General features: G+C 43.0%; 2 protein-coding genes across 3 annotated transcripts; both read right to left on the minus strand.

The window, feature by feature from the left end:
* Window positions 1-308: 308 nt before the first annotated feature.
* LOC129832966 (coenzyme Q-binding protein COQ10 homolog, mitochondrial-like) lies at window positions 309-6,473 on the minus strand. Its single transcript, XM_055897128.1, has 5 exons — window positions 6,282-6,473; window positions 4,789-4,941; window positions 4,328-4,520; window positions 2,098-2,199; window positions 309-874 (listed from the first exon to the last, which is right to left on the minus strand). The coding sequence occupies exons 1-5, from the start codon at window positions 6,383-6,385 to the stop codon at window positions 710-712; spliced, it is 717 nt and encodes a 238-aa protein (XP_055753103.1). The 5' UTR covers window positions 6,386-6,473; the 3' UTR covers window positions 309-709.
* A 16,031-nt stretch (window positions 6,474-22,504) lies between these two features.
* On the minus strand, window positions 22,505-25,406 carry LOC129832967 (estradiol 17-beta-dehydrogenase 1-like). Of its 2 annotated transcripts, none has more exons than XM_055897129.1 (6): window positions 25,187-25,406; window positions 24,650-24,811; window positions 24,287-24,466; window positions 24,065-24,158; window positions 23,775-23,958; window positions 22,505-23,587 (listed from the first exon to the last, which is right to left on the minus strand). In XM_055897129.1, exons 1-6 carry the CDS (start codon window positions 25,281-25,283, stop codon window positions 23,420-23,422), a joined length of 885 nt encoding a protein of 294 aa, XP_055753104.1. In that variant the 5' UTR covers window positions 25,284-25,406; the 3' UTR covers window positions 22,505-23,419. The 2 variants fall into 2 exon arrangements, with proteins under 2 accessions (XP_055753104.1, XP_055753106.1); XM_055897131.1 differs by having other exon boundaries at window positions 23,768-23,958.
* Window positions 25,407-25,610: the final 204 nt, after the last annotated feature.

Consider the following 25,610-nt stretch of genomic DNA (forward strand, 5'->3'; position numbering starts at 1 on the left):
CCTAAAAAGTGTCAGGTCAGTTTAAAATCAGTCTTCAGGTGTTGTGTTGTGTTCCTTCCTGGCTCTTACACAACTAATTCTCAAGTCATGTGCCTTCCTGGAACTGTCCTGATGGAACAGGTTTACTACAGGACAACTTTCTCTTACTGGAGCAGAGTTGTTCTCTTGGCTGTTGAAACAAGACTTTCTACACATCTATAATCCTACCAACTTTAACCTAGCTCCATCTTGACGATTACAGTAATCAACAATGAACAGAAGACACGCAGTTGATAACACATTCAAGATAAATCTTTGTGCCTCATGCATTTATCAAAATATGAGCTTTTTAATTTTCCAGTCACACACCAAAAAAGTTGCATTAGTGTCAGAAGAAAAAGCTGACGGCTCAGATGTTTTTGAACACCGCAAAGGAGTCACTTCATCTTCTGTAACGTATAGAAGGTCCCTTTCAAACATGAACATTTGAACAACAAACATCCACTTCCATCCCAAATAAAAAATAGTATGTACATTCAAGTTTCTGTAATGCAAATAAATAGGTGCTTTTGTGTACATAAGAACAAAATCCAAAAGAGAAGACCCAGTCTCTTGCAGAAGGCATTCCATGTTGAAATTGAGTGGTGAGGGCTTTCAGGTGGTGGTGAGGGTGGTAGGGAGTGAGACTTAGTCCATGTGTCGGTGAGTGAGGGGCCTGGTAGGGGTCTTCTCATGCTGCTCGCCTCCTTGTTGGCATCTCCTGGAGGGGACCGCGGTGGCCCCCATATAGCTTGGCTGCCCTCGACTCAAAGGCGTTCACCATCTGCTTCACCACCTCGTCAAAGAACAGGGTGGCCAGCTGGGAGTGCAGCGGGGACCTGAACTCGAAGGATACCTGAAGAGTGAATAATAATAAGTACACTCAAATTCCATGCTGCTGACACAAGTTTACCTTCTGAGGAATATTGTTTCCTTTGAAAACAGTGCTCATATCCAAAACGAGGGACCACCATCTGTATTGCTGTTAAGAGAATTTTGTTCTCAAGGTACATAACCCAATTTAGTTACATTACTCAGTCTGAAAACCAGAATTTGTAAGATCCTGGTCGAATGAAACAGACGGAGGCCCAGCTAAAATAGTCAAAAAGGTTTATTCACGGGAACGTTCTAAAGTCAAGAATACAAAACAATTCATTTTATACTGACTTCTCACACCCACACATTCACAAAACCATACACACACACACAAACAGACGCACACAATGTCCTGCTACGCACACACTGTCTCACTACCCAGCCGACAGAGATTAGTAACCTTGTCCTTGACACGTACTCCCTGTTCTTCTCCCAAATCTCTAGTCAGGTCGGCACCAAGCTCAGACAGTCTGTGTTTAAAATACCGTAAAGACACATTGTCTTTACCCTAATTCTGACTAGACTACACATTTACTGATTATGATTTTATACATTCTAATCACTTCCATACAATTATATGTTTCAGGGTGGAATATTCTAATCCTTCAATTAACTGATAATTCTCACCTATCAATTCCTGATTTAATGGCTGGCTGACAGACAGACAATGAACTCATTCCATTCCGCACTATTCATTATTCCTGCCAAGTCATCCTAAGGCCTTTCTTAAATGAGGCCGTCCAAAAGACAGTCTCCATCTCCCAAATCCCACTACAGGTAACCTGTCCCAATATCTGGGTCACGAAGTTCCTGACAGGGAGTAGAGAGGGAGAGATATCGCTATGACCTCTCTGGTCAGCTATGTGAAGAGGCTAGGAACACTAACAACTACTGGATATAAATAAAAACCTAAATTGCCTTTACTCAACTTCTTCCTTCCAAAAAAAGTATCTTTATAGGTTGAGAGAAGTGCAAGGCCTGGTGTAAAACTAGCCCCCTGGCAGGCAATTTGATCTCAAGCCCTTAAGTTCATTAGTAAATCACTCATGTTCGCGTGAACACCGACGTAACATTCATAAATGTTAACTACACTAAGACGACATGTACTTCAGTGGGCCATTATCTGACCTTGCTGACTTTAAGGTCTCAGGCTGAGACCAACTGAAAGTGAACTGTGCTGGTGGACAAAATGGTGGTACTCACGTGGAAGTCGATGTTGCAGGAGTCTGGTTGGTCCTCGGCTGCAGGTGCAAACCTCCATATCGTCTCCAGGTGGCTGAAGAGGGATCCGTCTGTACACACGGCCTGTGAGACGACACGCACACTCATTACACACTGCTCTTGTCCAGGACATGGCCCCAGACAAAGCCTCTCTAATCCTTGCTCTATGGACGTAGGAGCACAATGTTAGCAGCTAGGTGATCAAAAGAAACGATTTAGTATTTATCCCCTAGGAGGATCTAATGTATTACAGACGATTTAACCAATTCAGCCGGTCCCATAGTACATTTGAATCCCACAAGTTACAGTACTGAAATTTCACATGATATGCCTTCAGAAAGTATTCACACCCCTTGACTGTTTCCACATTTTGTTGTGTTACAGCCTGAATTTAAAATTAATTACATTGGGATTGTGTCACTGGCCAACACACACACACACACACACACAATACCCCATAATGTCAAAGTAGAATTAAGTTCAGAAATTTGTACAAATTCATAAAAACGTCTTGAGTCAATAAGTATTCAACCCCTTTGTTATGGCAAGCCTAAATAAGTTCAGGAGTAAAAATGTTGCTAAACAAGTCACATAAGTTGCATGGACTCACTGTGTGCCATAGTGTTTAAGGGAACCTATTGGTAAAAAAATTAAAATAAGCAGACATTGAATATCCCTTTGAGCATGGTTTTGTTATTAATTACATTTTGGATGACGTATCAAATCTAATTTTATTTGTCACATACACATGGTTAGCAGATGTTAATGCGAGTGTAGCGAAATGCTTGTGCTTCTAGTTCCGACAATGCAGTAATAACCAACGAGTAATCTAACCTAACAATTACACAACTACTACCTTATACACACAAGTGTAAAGGGATAAAGAATATGTACATAAAGATATATGAATGAGCGATGGTACAGAACGGCATAGGCAAGATGCAGTAGATGGTATAGAGTACAGTATATCCATATGAGATGAGTAATGTAGGGTATATAAACATAAAGTGGCATAGTTTAAAGTGGCTAGTGACACGTATTACATAAAGATGGCAAGATGCAGTAGATGATAGAGTACAGTATATACATATGAGATGAGTAATGTAGGGTATGTAAACATTATATTAAGTGGCATTGTTTAAAGTGGCTAGTGATATATTTTTACAATACAAAGATACAGGTGTCCTTCCTAACTCAGTTGCCAGAGAGGAAGAGAACCGCTCAGGGATTTCACCATGAGTCTAATGGTGACATTAAAACAGAGAGTTTAATGGCTGTGATAGGAGAAAACAGACAATGGATCAACAACAGTGTAGTTACTCCACAATATTAACATAATTGACAGAGTAAAAGGAAGCCTGTACAAAATATTCCAAAACTTGCATCCTGTTTGCAATAAGGCACTAAAGTAAAACTGCAAAAAGTGACAAAGAAATCAATTTTATGTCCTGAATACAAAGGGTTGTGTTTTCCCCAAAACATTACACGTCACTGTGAACCACTCCACATATTTTCAAGCATGGTGGTGGCTGCATTATGTTATGAGTATGCTTGTCATTGGCAAGGACTAGTGAGTTTTTTAGAATAAAAATAAACAGAATAGAGCTAAGCACAGACAAAATCCTACAGGAAAACCTGGTTCAGTCTGCTTCCCAACAGACACAGAAAAAAAATTCACAAAATTCAGCATGACAATAGCATAAAACGCAAGGCCAAAGAAGACAGTGAATATTCCTGAGCGGCAGAGTTTAAAATCGTCTTGAAAATCTATGGAAAAACTTGGAAATGGCTGTCTAGCAATGATCAACAACCAACTTGACAGAGCTTGAAGAATAAAAAAAAGAATGTGCAAATATTGTACAATCCAGGTGTGCAAAGCTCTTAGATTTACCCAGAAAAACTCACAGCTGTAATCACTGCCAAAAACGATTCTAACATATGTTGACATAAAAATTAAATACAGAAATATATAATTTATCAATTTGCAAAAATATCATGTTTTCACTTTGTTATTATGGGGTATTCTGTGTAGATGGGTAAGAATTATTATTTTTATCCGTTTTGAATTCAGATTGTAACAAAATGTGGAATAAGTCAAGGGGTATTACTACTTTCTGAAGGCACTCTAAATAGGGCACAATTTCCATATTGATACAGGATGTCTACCCTCTCCTTGCTATAAACCGTGTTGTACAATGTTATCCGGGCTTACCCTGACTTGGTGGTTTGGGACAACCGTGACCTCCGAGGTATAACGCTCCACGATGGGAGGGAACCCAATCTCCAGCTGGGCCCGGACATCCCCGTTCCTTCCCTTCACGACCCGGGACTTCTTACACCAAGGGACAAAGTGCTGGTACTGGTCCACACTGGCCACCACACTGTACATCTGCTCTGGAGTGTACCTGGATGGGGCAGGAGAGGGTGATCCATCAAGAAGATGCTCAAAGGACTACTCATGTACACTTGAAAAATAATAAGTCAGGAGTAAACATTGGACTGTGATATAGGAAAGATACAATATGCTCAGGTCTATTTCAAGCCAACCACATGTTCACTGAAGGTTATTGAAGTTGAGATTAGGAAAGTGGGGCTTTAGAATCACCTCTGGTCAACAGGGGATGACAAGACAGAGGGGCTGAGAGGAGTTGTGTGTGTGTGATGATGTCTCACCCTAGTGTGCGGCTCTCAGAGTAATCCATCCTGCGGGCAGTGATGGAGGCAGCCAGGTTAATGAAGCTGCGGGAGGGTGTGGTTCGGAGGAGGGGGGAGGACAGCAGAAGGGTGGCACGCCGTGCTGACAGGGCCCCACAGCTGCCCAGGTGTCTGGGGGGGGGGAGAAGAGGGAGAAAATGTGTTAATCTTTGGTAAAGCATACTGGTCTTATGCTCACATAGGTTAAGTCACCTGCTGTGATTTTTTTTTTTAGATAGTCAATCTTTCCAAACTCCAGAATAAAAAAATAACAATTTTAAAGTATCATAACAAAGACGATCTAAATGATTTTGTCCCAATTTGGTGAAAATAGTCTTGTTGTGTGTTTAAATCCCAGACTTAAAAACAATGAGATCAGATCAAGCCCTTTCAAAGAGCTCTATAACTCCCACTATGTAGTAGGCCTATCTAAAATGGTTACTGAACTCAGACAAATTTGATGGATAAAGTAAGACACCTGCGGGGTATGTGTAGGAGCCTAGAAGACCTGCCAGAGGGACCCCCTTCCCCTCTCAGTCCTGTGACTCAAGATCTCACATTAGCCCGCTCAAAAAACATTGCCATACAAAATAGCTCACTGCTTCAAAAATGAAACCCCCAACTTCTAGCCAAATTGATAGCCTTCCCTACATAGTCACCTAGGCCAGTCCTTCCTGTACTTTTTCATTCATGCCCCCATTGCCACGGGAAGATGTTTGCGGTGGCGTGAGCTGCAGATGGCTGTATCGCACCCCTAATACACGAGTAGTAAAGGCCTAAATATATTTTTTTAAGGGGGCCCTACTTCCCACGGATATGCATCCCCCCCTTTCATCATGAGGGAACATCTCCTGCCCCCCCTTCAAATGTGTATTCTAAACATAACACAGAGGAATGATTGATTGTGCTGGTCAGAGTCTGGGAGACAGGTAGCCTCTTACTGGGGAGAGAAACAGATATTTTGGAGCCTACTGCCTGACATTCAGATAAACAGACATTTTCTAATTCTGTAGCCTAATGTACGCCAATATAGGACAAACCGTTAACAATCGCGAGATGTGCATCTTGTCACTTCGCAATAGAAACTTTCTCCATTTGGATATTTTTTTCTTCTTACATAATTCTTAACATGTTCAATTGTACTGCACTATTATTTGTTCCAAATTAGCTCAGGATTTTACCAAACTTTAATTGTAACCGGAAATCCATCTAAATTCTCTAAAAAAAAAATGTTTTCTTATTTTGTTAGTTTATCATCTACCTCTCTGCTGCCCCCCTGCAAACCCTAGGGGGAGCGTCTCAGATTTAAAACATATTATTTTATGTTAAAAAAAAATGATTGCCGTTCTATTCAACCATTGTGAAAAATAAATAAGCCACAGGCTACAGTTGGTGAATGATCCAAACAGCCTACACGCCGCCGGTTTTCGTAAACATGCTGGAGGATCGCTCACCGGCACTTTTGCACTTACCTGATATTTGTTCTGTTGGGATTTCCTCGTATAATTTTTGAAGAGTGTACTTCAGACATCTCAACCAGTGCCCGGAAAAGAAGAGGGGTGGTTTTGATGGCCATGCTAGATGTTTGTGGAAATGCAAATTCTCAAAAGTTTGAAGAGAAGCGTTTACTCCCCGGCTTTGTCCAAGGTCTGCTATAAAATCATGTGTCACTCAGGTTGCATAAATTGGACCAATAATGTGTGACGTGGGGGGGGGGGGGGGGGGGTCTATGTCAGACAACCAATCGGAAGGAAAGATAGGAGTGTTATAGGCTATTGAGTATTCAGGATTAATCAATCAGTCATCATGCTATAAATTCCCATACAGACCATTCATTATTTTGGGTAGTTTCACACGCACGCACGCTCTCATTCCAGTTGCCTACTGCAGGTATGAAAACTATTTGCGCGATCAGTTTTCGATATCGCTCATTTGCACTTCACGTCAATGATATCATGTCAGCGTGTGGGACTGTGGGTCAATTAACCCTTGTCGGAGTGGGCGCCCTGATTCTAGTTTGTAAGCTAGGCAGGCTACTGCCTGGGAAGGTCTCCCACTCAGAAGTACGAGATGGGGACGGGGGTAGGTTGACTTCAGATCTCCCCACTGGAAGTCCGAGGTAGGGGGAGCGGGTGAATCTATCAAATAGCGCAACTCTAACTTTTTACAGTACAAATGCAATTAGTAAAATCAGTCACACTAGGAAATGTAACCAAATAAACCACAATTCATTCATAATACTGTGAATATATAGTTCCACAGACATGTTGTTGCATTTTTTCTGGTTTGTGCGAAATCGTAAAGAATAATATAAAACCAGTCTGCACACCACCAAGGTGAATTGGTTTAGTCTTGACTCTTGGTTGACAGTGTTGGGGGATGGGCAATGTATTGATGCTCGAGTGCAAATCAACAAAAAATTGTTTCTATTCGTCTTTGTTATTTCTTTTTGATATGTATTAGTCTTATTTTTGTATATATTTTTATATTTTTAAATTATGTTATTTATTTGTGGTGTTCCAAATGTCTGAATAAAAATTACAGTTAGTGCAGAATGGTGCTTTTTTGGGTAGGAGGCTGAAGGGGGGGTTCGCCCAGGGAGCCATACAAGCTAGTCACTGGGCTGGACATAAGTAAAAGTGGCTGGGCCAACATTTTCCAGTAAAAATACCGCACAAATTCCCCCCCAACATATTTAAGTGAAAATTTGTGCAATCACATTACATAATTTAACACACAACACAGGATAAATGTGACCAGGAAACACCACAAATTTCCCTTGACAAACAAGCCCGTTATTATTGCAAAGTAGTCCACGCAAGTGCACAAGTGCACAACTACACAACCGCTTACAACATAATGAAATGTACAACATGTCTATCAACTACATATTCAGAGAGAGAGTGAAGAGGAGGAGAGAAGAAAAGGAAGGAAGGAAGAATAGAAAGCCCTGAAGGTGTTTTCATTCAGCCCAAAAGAGCACCATTTTTACCATTTGAAAACAGCCACACACAATACGATAGAAAGCCGTTAGGGTTATACCATGAACTGTATGGCTGGTATGAAATGAATAGCTCACTTTGAATAAGCAAACACTACAGTATAGTCACTCGGGCATAAAAAACATGAAATCATTATACATAATTCATGTATGACTAGCTCACTTGAATCTTCAAACATAAACTTGGCCTACCAAGGCAGGCATGAAAACATGAAATCATCATACATGGCCTAATATCGGGTATGAATTGTCACAACCTGATCTGTTTCACCTGTCCTTGTGCTTGTCTCCACTCCCCTCCAGGTGTTGCCCATCTTCCCCATTATCCCCTGTGTATTTATACCTGTGTTCTCTGTCTGTCTGTGGCAGTTTGTCTTGTTTGTCAAGTCAACCCAAGTGATTCTCTCAGCCCCTGCTTTCCCCCAGCATCTCTTTTTTTCTCACCCTCCTGGTTTTGTCCCTTGCCTGTTCTGCCACTGAGCCCGCCTGCCTGAGCCTGCCTGACGTCCTGTACCTTGTGCTCCTCTGGATTACTGACTCCTGACTGCTCTTCACCTGTCTTTTGCCTGCCCCTGTTGGATAATTAAACTGTTTATTCGACGTTGTCTGCATCTGGGTCTTACCTTCAAACCTGATAGTACGAACTGGACATGACTGACCCAGCAGACCCGGACCAGCTGCGCAACACCATCTCCTCCCAAGGAGCCACCATCGGGAGATACGAGGAATTGCTTCGTGGCCTTATGGACGGGGTCCAAACGTTGGCTGAACGTCATGACCGGGCGTTGGACATTTTGCTGCCGCAATTCCGCGGGTTGTCTGGGAGGCAGCCTAACACGGTGGTAACCGCACAGCCCCTCAGTAACTCAGCTGTGAGCAGCGCCGTCTCATCAGTCACTCCACCTTCTCGGGAGCCCTGCTTATCTCCCCCAGAACACTTCAATGGAGAGTCGAGCAGCTGTCGGGCGTTCCTAGCTCAATGTGCCCTCATCTTCGAGCTTCAGCCCTCCTCCTTCCCCTCAGATCGCTCCAAGATAGCCTCCCTCATCACCCTGATGTCAGGGAGGGTTCTCATCTGTGCTACTGCTGTATGGGAACAACAGCCGGCCATATGCGTTAGCGTGGAGGGGTTCGTGGGAGAGGTGAAGAAGGTTTTTGATGCCCCGTTCTCCGGGAGAGAAGCTGCACGTAAGATAATCCATCTTCAGCAGGACTCCCGCATTGTGGCCGACTATGCGGTGGATTTCCGAACGTTGACAGCGGAGAGTGCTTGGAACCAGGAAGCGCTGTTCGATATGTTCCTACACGGCGTCTCGGAGGAGTTACCTACGGATCTCGATTCCCTTATCGCTTTGACCATCCGAATGGCTGGGCGAAAACGGGAACGACGGAAGGAGAGTAAATTAGATTAAGCTCGCTCGTCCAGGGATTCCACCTTGCCTCAGAGTCATCCTGGAAGTCCCCGGCGATCCCGTTGCCGAGAGTCACCGAAGACGGCAGAGTCACCGCTTCCCAAGTCTATGCAACTATGCAGAGCTGGGCTGTTACCAGCAGAATGGCAACACAGGATCAACACAAAGAGTTGTCTGTATTGCGGGACTTTGGGTAATTTTGTGGCGTCTTGTCCTTTAAAAGACCAGGCTCACCGGTAGGAGCGAGTACTCTGGTGGGTCATATGGGAAACCTTTCTGCTACCCTTGCTCGCACCCCTTTTCATGCCATTCTGCTGTGGGAAAACCAGTCTAAATCTCGCCGGGTCCTCATTGACTCTGGGGCCGATGAGAGCTTTTTGGACGCTACCCTGGCTTCCAAGCTGAATATCCCCACTCAGCCCCTCTCCATTCCCATGGATGTTAGAGCGCTGGATGGTTGCTCTATAGGCCGGGTCACTCATAATACCACTCCCATAAACCTACGGGTGTCAGGGAATCACAGCGAGACTATTCAATTTCTGCTCAAGTCTCCTCAGATTCCTGTGGTTTTGGGATTCTCCTGGCTCCCCTCATCAACTGGTCTACGGGTGCCATCATGGGCTGGAGTCCGTTCTGCCACGCCCATTGTCTGAAGTCAGCGCAGCCCGCTCCGGGACGGCTTCCTGTGGGCTCGGAAGGTGCCCCGGACCTCTCCACCATCCCTGCGGAATACCAGGACCTCCGGGAGGTGTTCAGCAAAGCCTGGGCCACGTCGCTTCCACCGCACCGACCCTATGACTGCGGGATTGACCTTCTCCCTAGCACCACGTCACCCTGGGAATGTCTGTACTCTCTGTCGGTACCGGAGACTAAGGCTATGGAGACCTCCATTGGGGACTCCCTATCTACTGAACTCTTCCTCTCCCACCGGCGCAGGGTTCTTCTTCGTGGAGAAAAAGATGCATTGCACCTGTGCATTGACTACCGGGGACTCAATGACATTATGGTTAAGAACCATTACTTGCTACCACTAATTTCCTCGGCCTTTGAGCTGCTCCAGGGGGCCACTGTGTTTTCCAAGCTGGATCTACGGAAAGCCTACCACCTGGTGCGGACAAGAGAGGGGGATGAGTGGAAGACTGCCTTCAAGACGGCCAGCGGCCACTACGAGTATCTGGCCATGCCTTTTGGCCTCACCAATGCCCCCCCTGTGTTCCAGGCTCTGGTAAATTATGTTCTCCGTGACATGTTGAACCGGTTGAACCATGTTGAACCGGACCATATGATTGTGATACAACATTAGATCCCAGGAACCTCCTATGCATGGGTGGGCCAGTGTTCAATCTGGCAGGGCTTCTGCCCAGATAGGCCCTGCCATGGCTTTGCCTATGGTCACTGCCCCCCGCCCCCAATTGAATGGTCAAATTCCAATGCAGTGTCCTCAACACTGTCACAGTGATGCTCTTGTGGAGATTCAAAGTCCAAACCCACCATGCATGATGTGGGTGGGTGAGTGGGTGTTTCATGACGGAGGGGATGACTGAGACAGGAAGATGACCTGTCTGGTTATGATGCAAACCTGGACTTTGGTACGCTGTCTGGTACACTATCTCCAACTGTGGGTTCAAACAAACTCAGGGCAACTTGCAAATGATAGCAGGTTGACATGGGTCACATGACATGACCTACTGTACTGCAGGCTAGAAAGAAACATCCATATTGGTATTACCAAATTCAAAGGCCACAGGCCTATGTGCTATAAGTGGCATTCAGAATAACACTGCTTTAATCCACTATTTGATCAAAATAATTGTGGCTATGCTGTGTGTTGACCTCCCACATGAATTAATGTCCTATAGCTTAGGCTACTATGGTAGGTTAGGTCTGAGGCCATAGCTCGCTCTGTGCTGTAATGGTAGGTTAGGTCTGAGGCCATAGTTCGCTCTGTGCTGTAATGTTAGGTTAGGTCTGAGGCCATAGCTCGCTCTGTGCTGTGATGGTAGGTTAGGTCAGAGGCCATAGCTCGCTCTGTGCTGTGATGGTAGGTTAGGTCTGAGGCCATAGCTCGCTCTGTGCTGTAATGGTAGGTTAGGTCTGAGGCCATAGTTCGCTCTGTGCTGTAATGTTAGGTTAGGTCTGAGGCCATAGCTCGCTCTGTGCTGTGATGGTAGGTTAGGTCAGAGGCCATAGCTCGCTCTGTGCTGTGATGGTAGGTTAGGTCTGAGGCCATAGCTCGTTCTGTGCTGTAATGGTAGGTTAGGTCAGAGGCCATAACTCGCTCTGTGCTGTGATGGTAGGTTAGGTCTGAGGCCATAGCTCGCTCTGTTCTGTGATGGTAGGTTAGGTCAGAGGCCATAGCTCGCTCTGTGCTGTAATGGTAGGTTAGGTCTGAGGCCATAGCTCGCTCTGTGCTGTAATGGTAGGTTAGGTCTGAGGCCATAGCTCGCTCTGTGCTGTAATGGTAGGTTAGGTCAGAGGCCATAGCTCGCTCTGTGCTGTAATGGTAGGTTAGGTCTGAGGCCATAACTTGCTCTGTGCTGTAATGGTAGGTTAGGTCAGAGGCCATAGCTCGCTCTGTGCTGTAATGGTAGGTTAGGTCTGAGGCCATAGCTCGCTCTGTGCTGTAATGGTAGGTTAGGACTGAGGCCATAGCTCGCTCTGTGCTGTAATGTTAGGTTAGGTCAGAGGCCATAGCTCGCTCTGTGCTGTAATGGTATGTTAGATCTGAGGCCGTACCTCGCTCTGTGCTGTAATGGTATGTTAGATCTGAGGCCGTACCTCGCTCTGTGCTGTAATGGTAGGTTAGGTCAGAGGCCATAACTTGCTCTGTGCTGTAATGGTAGGTTAGGTCTGAGGCCATAGCTCGCTCTGTGCTGTAATGGTAGGTCAGAGGCCATAACTTGCTCTGTGCTGTAATGGTAGGTTAGGTCAGAGGCCATAGCTCGCTCTGTGCTGTAATGGTAGGTTAGGTCTGAGGCCATAGCTCGCTCTGTGCTGTAATGGTAGGTTAGGTCAGAGGCCATAACTTGCTCTGTGCTGTAATGGTAGGTTAGGTCAGAGGCCATAACTTGCTCTGTGCTGTAATGGTAGGTTAGGTCTGAGGCCATAGCTCGCTCTGTGCTGTAATGGTAGGTCAGAGGCCATAACTTGCTCTGTGCTGTAATGGTAGGTTAGGTCAGAGGCCATAGCTCGCTCTGTGCTGTAATGGTAGGTTAGGTCTGAGGCCATAGCTCGCTCTGTGCTGTAATGGTAGGTTAGGTCAGAGGCCATAACTTGCTCTGTGCTGTAATGGTAGGTTAGGTCAGAGGCCATAACTTGCTCTGTGCTGTAATGGTAGGTTAGGTCTGAGGCCATAGCTCGCTCTGTGCTGTAATGGTAGGTTAGGTCAGAGGCCATAGCTCGCTCTGTGCTGTAATGGTAGGTCAGAGGCCATAACTTGCTCTGTGCTGTAATGGTAGGTTAGGTCAGAGGCCATAGCTCGCTCTGTGCTGTAATGGTAGGTTAGGTCAGAGGCCATAGCTCGCTCTGTGCTGTAATGGTATGTTAGATCTGAGGCCGTACCTCGCTCTGTGCTGTAATGGTATGTTAGATCTGAGGCCGTACCTCGCTCTGTGCTGTAATGGTAGGTTAGGTCAGAGGCCATAACTTGCTCTGTGCTGTAATGGTAGGTTAGGTCTGAGGCCATAGCTCGCTCTGTGCTGTAATGGTAGGTCAGAGGCCATAACTTGCTCTGTGCTGTAATGGTAGGTTAGGTCAGAGGCCATAGCTCGCTCTGTGCTGTAATGGTAGGTTAGGTCTGAGGCCATAGCTCGCTCTGTGCTGTAATGGTAGGTTAGGTCAGAGGCCATAACTTGCTCTGTGCTGTAATGGTAGGTTAGGTCAGAGGCCATAACTTGCTCTGTGCTGTAATGGTAGGTTAGGTCTGAGGCCATAGCTCGCTCTGTGCTGTAATGGTAGGTCAGAGGCCATAACTTGCTCTGTGCTGTAATGGTAGGTTAGGTCAGAGGCCATAGCTCGCTCTGTGCTGTAATGGTAGGTTAGGTCTGAGGCCATAGCTCGCTCTGTGCTGTAATGGTAGGTTAGGTCAGAGGCCATAACTTGCTCTGTGCTGTAATGGTAGGTTAGGTCAGAGGCCATAACTTGCTCTGTGCTGTAATGGTAGGTTAGGTCTGAGGCCATAGCTCGCTCTGTGCTGTAATGGTAGGTTAGGTCAGAGGCCATAGCTCGCTCTGTGCTGTAATGGTAGGTCAGAGGCCATAACTTGCTCTGTGCTGTAATGGTAGGTTAGGTCAGAGGCCATAGCTCGCTCTGTGCTGTAATGGTAGGTTAGGTCAGAGGCCATAACTTGCTCTGTGCTGTAATGGTAGGTTAGGTCAGAGGCCATAACTTGCTCTGTGCTGTAATGGTAGGTTAGGTCAGAGGCCATAACTTGCTCTGTGCTGTAATGTTAGGTTAGGTCAGAGGCCATAGCTCGCTCTGTGCTGTAATGGTAGGTTCTTAGACCAGCGTTTGGCTCTTGGGTGTTAGAATCTCACACTGTATTTTACATAACTCACTGAGCGTAAAATAAGACCTAGTTTGCTCTGTTGAGTGGAGACATTTTGTGTCAGCTTTTTGTGCCGGTTTGGGATGGAACGAAACAGGAGCCTGAAGTGAGAGATATATTTGTCTTGAACCTTTTTCATAGGCTTTTAGAATGACAGTGTACAGTCGCGGTCAACAGTTTTGAGAATGACACAAACATTTATTTTCACCAAGTCTGCTGCCTCAGTTTGTATGATGGCAATTTGAATATACTCCAGAATGTTATGAAGAGTGATCAGATGAATTCCAATTAATTGCAAAGTCCCTCTTTGCCATGCAAATGAACTGAATCCCCCAAAAACATTTCCACTGCATTTCAGCCCTGCCACAAAAAGACCAGCTGACATCATGTCAGTGATTCTCTCGTTAACACAAGTGTGAGTGTTGACGAGGACAAGACTGGAGATCACTCTGTCATGCTGATTGAGTTTGAGTAACAGACTGGAAACTTCAAAAGGAGGGTGGTGCTTGGAATCATTGTTCTTCCTCTGTCAACCATGGTTACCTGCAAGGAAACACGTGCCGTCCTCATTGCTTTGCACAAAAAGTGCTTCACAGGCAAGGATATTGCTGCCAGTAAGATTGCACCTAAATCAACCATTTATCGGATCATCAAGAACTTCAAGGAGAGCTGTTCAATTGTTGTGAAGAAGGCTTCAGGGCGCCCAAGAAAGTCCAGCAAGCGCCAGGACAGTCTCCTAAAGTTGATTCAGCTGCGGGATCGGGGCACCATCCGTACAGAGCTTACTCAGGAATGGCAGCAGGCAGGTGTGAGTGCATCTGCATGCACAGTGAGGCGAAGACTTTTGGAGGATGGCCTGGTGTCAAGAAGGGCAGCAAAGAAGCCACTTCTCTCCAGGAAAAACATCAGTGACAGACTGATATTCTTCAAAAAGGTACAGGGATTGGACTGCTGAGGACTGGGGTAAAGTCATTTTCTCTGATGAATCCCCTTTCCAATTGTTTGGAGTATCCGGAAAAAAGCTTGTCCGGAGAAGACAAGGTGAGCAGTACCATCAGTCCTGTGTCATGCCAACAGTAAAGCATCCTGAGACCGTTCATGTGTGGGGTTGGCTCACTCGCAATTTTGCCTAAGAACACAGCCATGAATAAAGAATGGTACCAACACATCCTCCGAGAGCAACTTCTCCCAACCATCCAGGAACAGTTTGGTGACGAACAATGCCTTTTCCAGCATGTTGGAGCACCTTGCCATAAGGCAAAAGTGATAACTAAGTGGCTCGGGGAACAAAACATCGATATTTTGGGTCCATGGCCAGGAAACTCCCCAGACCTTAATCTCATTGAGAACTTGTGGTCAATCCTCAAGAGGCGGGTGGACAAACAAAACCCCACAAATTCTGACAAACTCCAAGCATTGATTATGCAAGAATGGGCAGCCATCAGTCAGGATGTGGCCCAGAAGTTAATTGACAGCATGCCAGGGCGGATTGCAGAGGTCTTGAAAAAGAAGGGTTAACACTGCAAATATTGACTCATTGCATCAACTTCATGTAATTGTCAATAAAAGCCTTTGACACTTATGAAATGCTTTAAATTATACCTCAGTATTCCATAGTAACATCTGACAAAAATATCTAAAGACACTGAAGCAGCAAATTTTGTGGAAATTAATATTTGTCGCATTCTCAAAACTTTTGGTCACGACTGTACCTCATTGTTTTCATTAGACTCAAATTCAACGTTTTTTTAAAACAATTTGACCATTGTTCGCAACTATATATGGCCTTCACTTCAGGAGACAAAACAAACCACCACTTACAGTGACGTCTTTACGCTTTGGAGACATTATCATCAGTCACCTGGCTGTATGTTTTACGTAGTTTATAGGCTTATCCCTCATTCAAATCAGGAACCGTATCAACAAGCCAACACGATGGATAGGATTACAGTATATGTCACCTGGTGGACAAAATAAAGAACATCTGTTGACTCATGTTGGATCATGTGAGAAACACTTCAGTAATATTTACAGTAAATCAGTGAGTAACATTGATTACAACACATGAACAGGTTAAACAGTGATGTTGATGAGGAGCTTGTATGCGGTCTCTTGGAGTTTGAAATCTCCTCCTTCAAACTGAAATAATTGTCATCAGATTTCACGAGTCACAACATGGACCTTAACCAGAACCACAAAGACTGAAATGTACCTCCTTAGGAACAGAACACTGTATGTATGTATGTGTGTGCGTGTGTGTGCGAACAGACGTTCATATGCTTTGTTTGTGTTCAACTGTTTGTCACTTTGTAGCAATGTTTGGAGAGGAAGGACAGAGAACCTCTTCTGTTTTTCCTCTGGGTTAGAGGTATTTCAAACATGTCCATGAAACAGGTCACAGAGCTAGAAAATCACATGAGGGAGAAAGTCTGTACATAGTTCAATGTCAGAACGTTGTGAACTGGCAGGGAAAACATACTGTGTTGGGGAGAAGTGAACTACACTTAGTTCAAACTACATTTTGCAGTAGCTTGGTGGTAGTTGAATTTAATTCAAATATTGGTAGTGTTATTGACTGTTTTTTACCATGTGGTGGTGTAGCAACTGTAACTACTGTAAACTACACATTACCTCTTTTGCAAAAATAAAATTAAATATGGGTGCAGTAGGCAAGAATTTCCTTTGTTTTTTTTTACATCATACCTGTCTAATTCTCACTTGAAACATAGTTTTGTGTAAAATACACTAAATTAGACATTCTGTTGTGACTCCAGAGTGATCTGTTCTTGCAATTTGTCATCTATGACATTTAGATATGATAATTTATCACAAAGCAGTTTGGATGTAGTGAACTACTTTGTCAAAGTAACTTTTGTTAAGTAAAATATATTTTTGTTAAAGGTGGCTTAACTTCTTCCAATGTGAAGTAATTGTTTGCTCAACACTACTAATGATTGACACAAACAATGAAATACAAGAACAGTTTCTCTCATACAGTGTTACGACTTCCGCCGAAGTCGGTCCCTCTCCTTGTTCGGGCGACGTTTGGCGGTCGACGTCACCGGTCTTCTAGCCATCACCGATCCACCTTTCATTTTCCATTTGTTTTGTATTGTCTTCCCACACACCTGGTTTCAATTCCATCATTACATGTTGTTTATTTAACCCGCTGTTCCCCCCATGTCCTTGTCCAGAATTGTTTATTGTAGTCCTTGTGCACGTTATGCTGGTGTGTAACGGGTTTTGTTTACCCATTCATTTATTGCTCTGTTTACGGTGGTTTTATTTATTAAACTGTGCCGTTGTAAATCAGTTTTTGCTCTCCTGCGCCTGACTTCTCTGCCGCCAGTACGCACCCTCTACATACAGACAGAACATGATAAATGCCTTAACGGGATCGATTTGACAACAGCCAGTGAAAGTGCAGGGCGCCAAATTCAAACAACAGAAATCTCATAATTAAAATTCCTCCAACATACAAGTATTATACACCATTTTAAAGATAAACTTGTTGTTAATCCCACCACCACAGTGTCAGATTTCAAAAAGGCTTTACGACGAAAGCATACCATGCGATTATGTTAGGTCAGCGCCAAGTCACGGAAAAACACAGCCATTTTTCCAGCCAAAGAGAGGAGTCACAAAAAGCAGAAATAGAGATCAAATAAATCACTAACCTTTGATGATCTTCATCAGATGACACTCATAGGACTTCATGTTACACAATACATGTATGTTTTGTTCGATAAAGTTCATATTTATATCCAAAAATCTCAGTTTACATTGGCGCGTTATGTTCAGTAATGTTTTGCTTCCAAAACAACCGGTGATTTTGCAGAGAGCCACATCAATTTACAGAAATACTCATCATAAATGTTGATGAAAATACAAGTGTTAAACACTTATTTGTTCGATAATGTCCATCATTTATGTCCAAATACCTCCTTTTTGTTCGCGTGTTTAGTTCACAAATCCAAATTCAAGAGGCTCAGGCACTTAATCCAGACGAAAAGTCAAAAAAGTTATATTACAGTTCGTAGAAACATGTCAAACAATGTATAGAATCAATCTTTAGGATGTTTTTAACTTCTTCTGCCTGCAAGCCCGACGTCGGTACACTTATGACAACAGCCAGCTCAAGTGCAGGGCGCAAAATTCAAAATTTATATATTTTTTAAATATTTAACTTTCACACATTAACAAGTCCAATACAGCATATGAAAGGTACACATCTTGTGAATCAAGCCAACATGTCCGATTTTTAAAATGTTTTACAGGGAAGACACAAAATGTACATCTATTAGCTAACCACGTTAGCAAAAACACCACTTTTTTTACTCCATCAGTTTTTTACTCCATCAGTAGCTATCACAAATTCGACCAAATAAAGATATAAATAGCCACTAACCAAGAAACAACTTCATCAGTCTGATAACATATTTATTGTATAGCATATGTTTTGTTAGAAAAATGTGCATATTTCAGGTATAAATCATAGTTTACATTGCAGCTACAGTCAGAAATTGCACCGAAAGCAGACAGAAAAATTACAGACACCAACGCCAAATAACTAAATACTCATCATAAAACATTTATGAAAAATACATAGTGTACAGCAATTGAAAGACAGGCATCTTGTGATTCCAGACAATATTTCCGATTTATCAAGTGTTTTACAGCGAAAACACAATATAGCGTTATATTAGCTTACCACAATAGCAAACATAACAACAGCATTGATTCAAGGCAAAAATAGCGATAACGTATAAACCACCAAAATATATAAATGTTTTCACTAACCTTCTCAGAATTCTTCAGATGACAGTCCTGTAACATCATATTACACAATGCATATAGAGTTTGTTCGAAAATGTGCATATTTAGCGGCACAAATCGTGCTTATACAATGAGAATAGTGTCCAAAATCTCAAGCAATCTGTCCGGCGCCATCTTGGAAAGGCACCTATTCTTATCGAAAACTATTCATAAACTTGACTAAAAAAATACAGGTTGGACAGCAATTGAAAGACAAATTAGTTCTTAATGCAATCGCTGAATTACATTTTTAAAAGTAACGTTACTGCGCAATACAGGGTGTGATAAACAAGGCTACACTGCAAGTAATGGCGTCTTATGCATTTAACTTTTTCCACCAGAACAATGAATTATCAGCATAAATAGCTCTTACTTTTTGATGAACTCCCATCAGAATCTTGGGAAAGGTGTCCTTTGTCCAAAAGAATCGTTTCTAGGTTGGAAAACGTCGTCTTCAACGTTGCAATTAGCAGTAAACAATAGCCGTGTGGGCCAGAGATACCCAACTTCCTACAACGTCACGAAAATAAATACCTGAAAATCGCAATATACTGACATAATCTGATATAATTCGGTTTAAAATAACAACATTACGATGTCTTTAACACCTATATCGAATAAAAACAGAGCCGGATATATCTAGGGGCTAAAACAGGAGCTTCTAACATGACATGCCAAGACCCTCCCTGCGTCAGAGCGAAGAGTGGAAAGATGGGACACTTCGGTTCCAAGCAATTTATAACCTTTGGGAACTACGTAGAAATTCCATTTCAAGTCTCCCTATTCGCTGACACCCAGGGGAAGGCGTATGCAGTGCATCTCAACCAATAGAGGACAGATAAATTAATACACAGGTCTCAGAACAGCCAGCAAAATTCTGCATTCTGACATACACATAGGAAAATTGCTCTAAGTCCAGTTCTGTTTCACCCACAGATATAATTCAAACGGTTTTATAAACTAGAGAGTGTTTTCTATCCAATAGTAATAATAATATGCATATTGTACGAGCAATAATTGAGTACGAGGCCTTTTTGAAATGGGCACCTTTTATCTGGCTACTCAATACTGCCCCTTGAGCCCAAACAGGTTAACATAAATCTTCAATAATATTCCAACCGGAGAATCCCTTTGTCTTTAGAAAGGAAAAGGAACGCAGCTAACTCTCACGGGGGCACGCCTGACTGAGCTCATGACATTCTGCCAGACACCTGACTCAAACAGCTCTTATTCTCTCCCTCCTCACAGTAGAAGCCTGAAACAAGGTTCTAAAGACTGTTGGCATCTAGTGGAAGCCTTAGGGAGTGCAATTGGACCAAATTTTACACTGTATATTGGATAGGCAAAGACTTGAAAACCTCAGATGTCCCACTTCCTGGTTGGATTTTTTCTCAGGCTTTTGCCTGCCATATGAGTTCTGGTATACTCACAGACATCATTCTTACTGTTTTAGAAACTTCAGAGTGTTTTCTATCCAAATCCACTTATCATATGCATATCTTAGCTTCTGGTCCTGAGTAGCAGGCAGTTTACTCTGGGCACCTTATTCATCCAAGCTACTCAATACTGCCCCCCAGCCATAAGAAGTTAACTGAAAAGTATCACATGTGGTTTCTTGCAATAGCCGTCTCTGACTTTAAGGAATATTTCTCTAAAAACTGTGATTCCTACAAAATGTGTCCAGAGTTTTGGTCAACTCCGTCAGATTTGTTTAAAATCCTAAATGAATCCGAATTTAACAGAGTCAGCTATACCATGATATTCCCTTCATCTCCTGATTAACCGTAGTGTGACAAGACCACCCATGATCTGAAAAGTTCTCTAGTTTGATAGATTTAAACAAACAATATTGATATCACCATGGTCACAACCATAACCTGTCAACTCCATCTCCATTATATATTAAGATGGAATATGAATTTTGGTTGAAATACGTAGGCTTTAGAGTCATAAAGTAACTGAGAAAAAACAAAATTGGTATTTTGTATAACACTTGAATGAAGAAGAAAAGAAGCCATAACTCCGTAAAATGTCAATTCAGGCAGATTTCTTGTCCAACATCAACTCTGTCAGAGTGCTGAAATGGTAGAATGGTTATATTTTGTTGTGGATTGTTAAATTAATTATTTACTATGTTTTACAAATGTTTTGTATTCGACTTATATTTTTAAAGACAAGAATATGTCTGTTTTGAGTTTCTGTCGTCAACTCTGTCAGTGATTGCTAACCCCCTTAATATAGATTTTCTTTGTAAATATTCTGAAGAAAGATGTTCATCGTTGTCCTTCAATATATGTCAACTATTGAAGTACAGTACTTTCTGTGCTAGACATCCTTTATAAATCTTGTTTTATGTTCTGAATTTAGAAAAACGTGTCAAAATGCTAACACAATTAGCCTTGGAACATTATACAGTAGTATAAAACAAAAACAAAATACATTTGGAGTTTTCTATTACGCATTTGAATAATCTAATGTTAGAATGAAACAATCAAGGCCCTTAAACGCATGTTGGACAATAATAATAAATAAATAATAAATAAAATGCCTTTTATGGTGTCTGACTAAGTTGAGATAAATCCAGTTAGGTGCATTTTATGAAAAAGGTTTTAGTTAGGAGGTTGTTCATTTATATTGTGTGGTAGCTGGTACTTTGGTTTATGAACAGTTATATTTCAAACGTTGTTAATATTAAGAAAAATACTTGTAAAAGAAAAGTTGGGATTGTCTCGTCTTTCAAGAATCCCTGAGAGACAAATTCACCTCACTCTCAAATGAGTAGTACTGCTAGGTTTCACACAGTCAAATGTAACAATAACTACATTTTTAATAAAGAACTGTATGAATGATACATTTGTGACATCAATATTTTAAAAATATATTTTAAAAAGCATTCAATACAATAATATGAGATCTACATATTTTACATTGTAATAATTTAGCAGATGCTCTTATCCAGAGCGCCTTACAGTATGTGCATTCGTCTTAAGATAGCTAGGTGAGACAGCCACACATCACAGTCAAATATACAGGATACAATCATTTCATTCCATGCTAAACAATGGATATATCGAGTGTTGCAAAAAAAAAAGACACATTTTCATACACATACACTAAAATCTAAGAACAGTAATATCTTACACACACATGAAGGTACCCATTAGCAATCATTTCTGATTGGTGGATATAGATATTTTGGAAATAAACTCTTCAAATGTATAAGAAAGTTGTGACATGATAGCGAAACCTCCACCTCGAAGTTGGTGGTTGAACATTGTGTGTAAAGAAGACGATTTTGGCCAACTATGTTGTTTGCTGAAATGATGTGCTTGTGTGTGGCTCCAATGCAAATCATGTGTATAACCTATATACAGCCAAAAGTTTGGACACACCTATTTATTCAAGGGTTTTGCTTTGCACACTCTTGGCATTCTCTCAACCAGCTTCATGGGGTAGTCACCTGGAATGCACTTCAATGAACAGAAATCTGTGGAATTTCTTTCATTCTAATTGCGTTTGAGCCAATTAGTTGTGTTGTGACAAGGTGGGGGTGGGGGTGGGGGGGGGGGGGGTTACAGAAGATAGCCCTATTTGGTAAAAGACCAAGTCCATATTATGGCAAGAACAGCTTATATAAGCAAAGAGAAAGACAGTCCATCATTATTTTAAGACATGAAGGTCAGTCAATGCGGAAAATTTCAAGAACTTTGAAAGTTTCTTCAAGTGCAATCGCAAAAACCATCAAGCGCTATTATGAAACTGGCTCTCATGAGGACCGCCACAGGAAAAGAAGACCCAGAATTACCTCTGCTGCAGAGGATAAATTCATTAGAGTTAACTCCACCTCAGATTGCAGCCCAAATAAATGCTTCACAGAGTTCAAGTAACAGACACATCTCAACATCAACTGTTCAGAGGAGACTGTGTGAATCAGGCCTTCATTGTCAAATTGCTGCAAAGAAACCCCTACTAAAGGACACCAATAAGAAGAAGAGACTTGCTTGGGCCAAGAAACATGAGCAATGGACATTAGACTGGTGGAAATCTGTCCTTTGGTCTGATGGGTCCAAATTTGCGATTTTTGGTTCCAACCTCCGTGTCTTTGTGAGACACAGAGTAGGTGAACAGATGATCTCCGCATGTGTGGTTCCCTCCGTGAAGCATGGAGGAGGAGATGTGATGGTGTGGGGGTGCTTTGCTGGTGACACTGTCAGTGATTTATTTAGAATTCAAGACACACTTAACCAGCATGGCTACCACAGCATTCTGCAACGATACGCTATCCCATCTGGTTTGCATTTAGTGGGACTATCATTTATTTTTCAACAGAACTATGACCCAAAACACACCTCCAGGCTGTGTAAGGGCTATTTGACCAAGTTGAATGATGGAGTGCTGCACCAAACGACCTGGCCTCCATAATCACCCGATCTCAACCCAATTGAGATGGTTTGGGATGAGTTGGACTGCTGAGTGAAGGAAAAGCAGCCAATAAGTGCTCAGCATATGTGGGAACTCCTTCAAGACTGTTGGAAAAACATTCCTCATGAAGCTGGTTGAGAGAATGCCAAGAGTGTGCAAAGCTGTCATCAAGGCAAAGGGTGGCTACTTTGAAGAATCTCAATAATAAAATATATTTTGATTTGTTTAAGACCTTTTGGTTACTACATGATTCCATATGTGTTATTTCATTGTTTTGATGTCTTCACTATAATTATACAATGTAGAAAATAGTCAAAATAAAGAAAAACCCTGGATTGAATAGGTGTTCTAAAACTGTTGACTGGTACTGATTGTATAAAGTAAAGGGTTATATTATATTATATAGTTTGATGGCTATTTCTGTTCCCCTTTCCCATTGGTTGAGAAGATGATCTTGCTCATATTTCTGATGTACTGGGACCCGTCCAGTGCTGAGATCTTAGGGCTGCTGAGCGGAATGAGGGCATTGTTGGTGTAGTATCTGAATGCAGGGTTCGATGACTGGATGGCATCCAGAAATACCTGTATTGAGAGGGGTCCAGCTATTAAATCTACTCATCAGTACTACTTACACTTCCATAGAAAATCTATAAATATCTAGTATCATATACATACATATGTACATGCAGTATGCTCTGGAGACAGGGAGGAGCACCTTTATCAGATCAGCTAAATAACTAATAGATGTCAAGTAAGCAGTACCTTGTACCTTCACAATATCCTCTGTGTCCTGAGCTGCATTCTGGAACACCATCCCACAGTGTTGCAGGTATGTGTCATAGAGGCTGAGTGTGTGGGCGTCAACCTGCTGCAGCGAAGAGTCCCCTGGCTCTGCCCTCTGCAGGTTGTCCAGGAAATCCGTGTTGACAGGGCCGCACTCAATAAGACTCACACTGCACGATGGTGGATGGAGTCAATCAGTACCAACACAGATACAGTGCACATCCAAAATGAAACACTGACAAAGGGATACATGAGCTGATGACTGTCTGCACTCACTGGATGTTGAAGTGCTGCAGGAGAATGGCCAGACTCTCACAGGCGCCCTCTACTGCAAACTTACTGGCACAGTACACCTCATTAAAGGGGAGTCCTACAATACAATAACACACAGAGATATGTGACTATCATGGCAATAAATACTAAACAAACCCCCAAATCTGACCTTAGAGCAGTGTCTAAGGGTAATGTCACCCCAGCCCTGCTCTCTCTCTCTCTCACCCTGTAGCCCACCGATGCTGCCAGTGACCAGGATACGTCCATGGCCCTGGGCCTTCATCCCTGGTAGGAAGGCCTGGATGGTGCTGATGGTGCCCAGGAGGTTGACCTCCAGGATCTGCCTCATGGTGGCTAGGGACTGTGCCTCCAGCGGCCCCATCAACCCCACACCAGCATTACACACTGCCAACATGAATACCACAGACAAACAGAAAGCCAGAGCACATGACATCCTGTATGCTGTATACATGTAAAGAAATTGTCGTTGATGTAAAAATATGAGGGACATCTGTTCTTCTGTTTCACACACACAACCACACACACACAAATTAACACTATTACTGTAAGTCATGACTCTGGTCGTACCTAGAATGTTCACCCTCTTCTCCCTGACCCTGTCCCTGGCATCCAGAATGGACCGCTGGTCAGTGATGTCCATCTGGAGGATGTCCAGGGTGTCCTTGTGCAGGCCCTTCACACAGTCCAGCAGACGCTCCTTCTTGGCAAGATTCCTCATGGTGGCATAGACTAAACAGAGTTGATATCAGTGGTCAAGGACATCAGAGATTTCCCCATCAGAGGTTTACCATTAAAGATGTACGAAACAAAACGGATGAAATACAGAGCTTGACATTGACATTATGTTGTCACCATAGTTTCCAAAACTAGAATTTTCTGTAATTACATTGTGACGCAGATAAACCAACCAAAACATGTTTTCTAATATGTGGATGCCATGTAGTAAACAGGCATAATACCCAGAGTGAGCTTACTGCTTCAAAGCCCTCATGCAACGAACACGCCACGTATTGTATCCATACTGTTAATTGCATGATCTTATGGCACTGAACAAAATGAACGCTTTCTGTACAGTGATGTCCTTGCAAGTCAGTCACTGCTTACCTTTGTACATTTTCGCTGGGTCCGAGGCCAGCCGGACAGCCAGACTGAGGCCTATCCCCGAGGAGCATCCTGTGATCAGCACCACTGTCTGCTCCATTGGGCTGCTGGTCTACACGTCTTCTGGGTCTGCTAGCTAACGGAGAGATGAGGTCTGAGGGAAGGAGACCAGGAGATACACGGAGCAGCTCAGTTGGGCTTGACGAGGGGTGTGAGGTGAGACGGTATGGGAAGAGATCCAGTTTGTGTTGTTTGCTGATGCTCAAAGTCATGTTTTCACTGTCATCCCTATCACAAGGTCCCTAGAATGTAAACAAGGTCCCTAGAATGTAAACATGCTCTCATTTCCCAGCCCAGGATGAAGTTTTGCTAGGCCAGGTGTTCCCACGAGGTCTGTCTGTGGCCATCAACCCATGACCCGAGCCCT

This window comes from Salvelinus fontinalis, chromosome 34, assembly GCF_029448725.1.
Source record: "Salvelinus fontinalis isolate EN_2023a chromosome 34, ASM2944872v1, whole genome shotgun sequence".
Classification (NCBI taxonomy): domain Eukaryota; kingdom Metazoa; phylum Chordata; class Actinopteri; order Salmoniformes; family Salmonidae; genus Salvelinus; species Salvelinus fontinalis.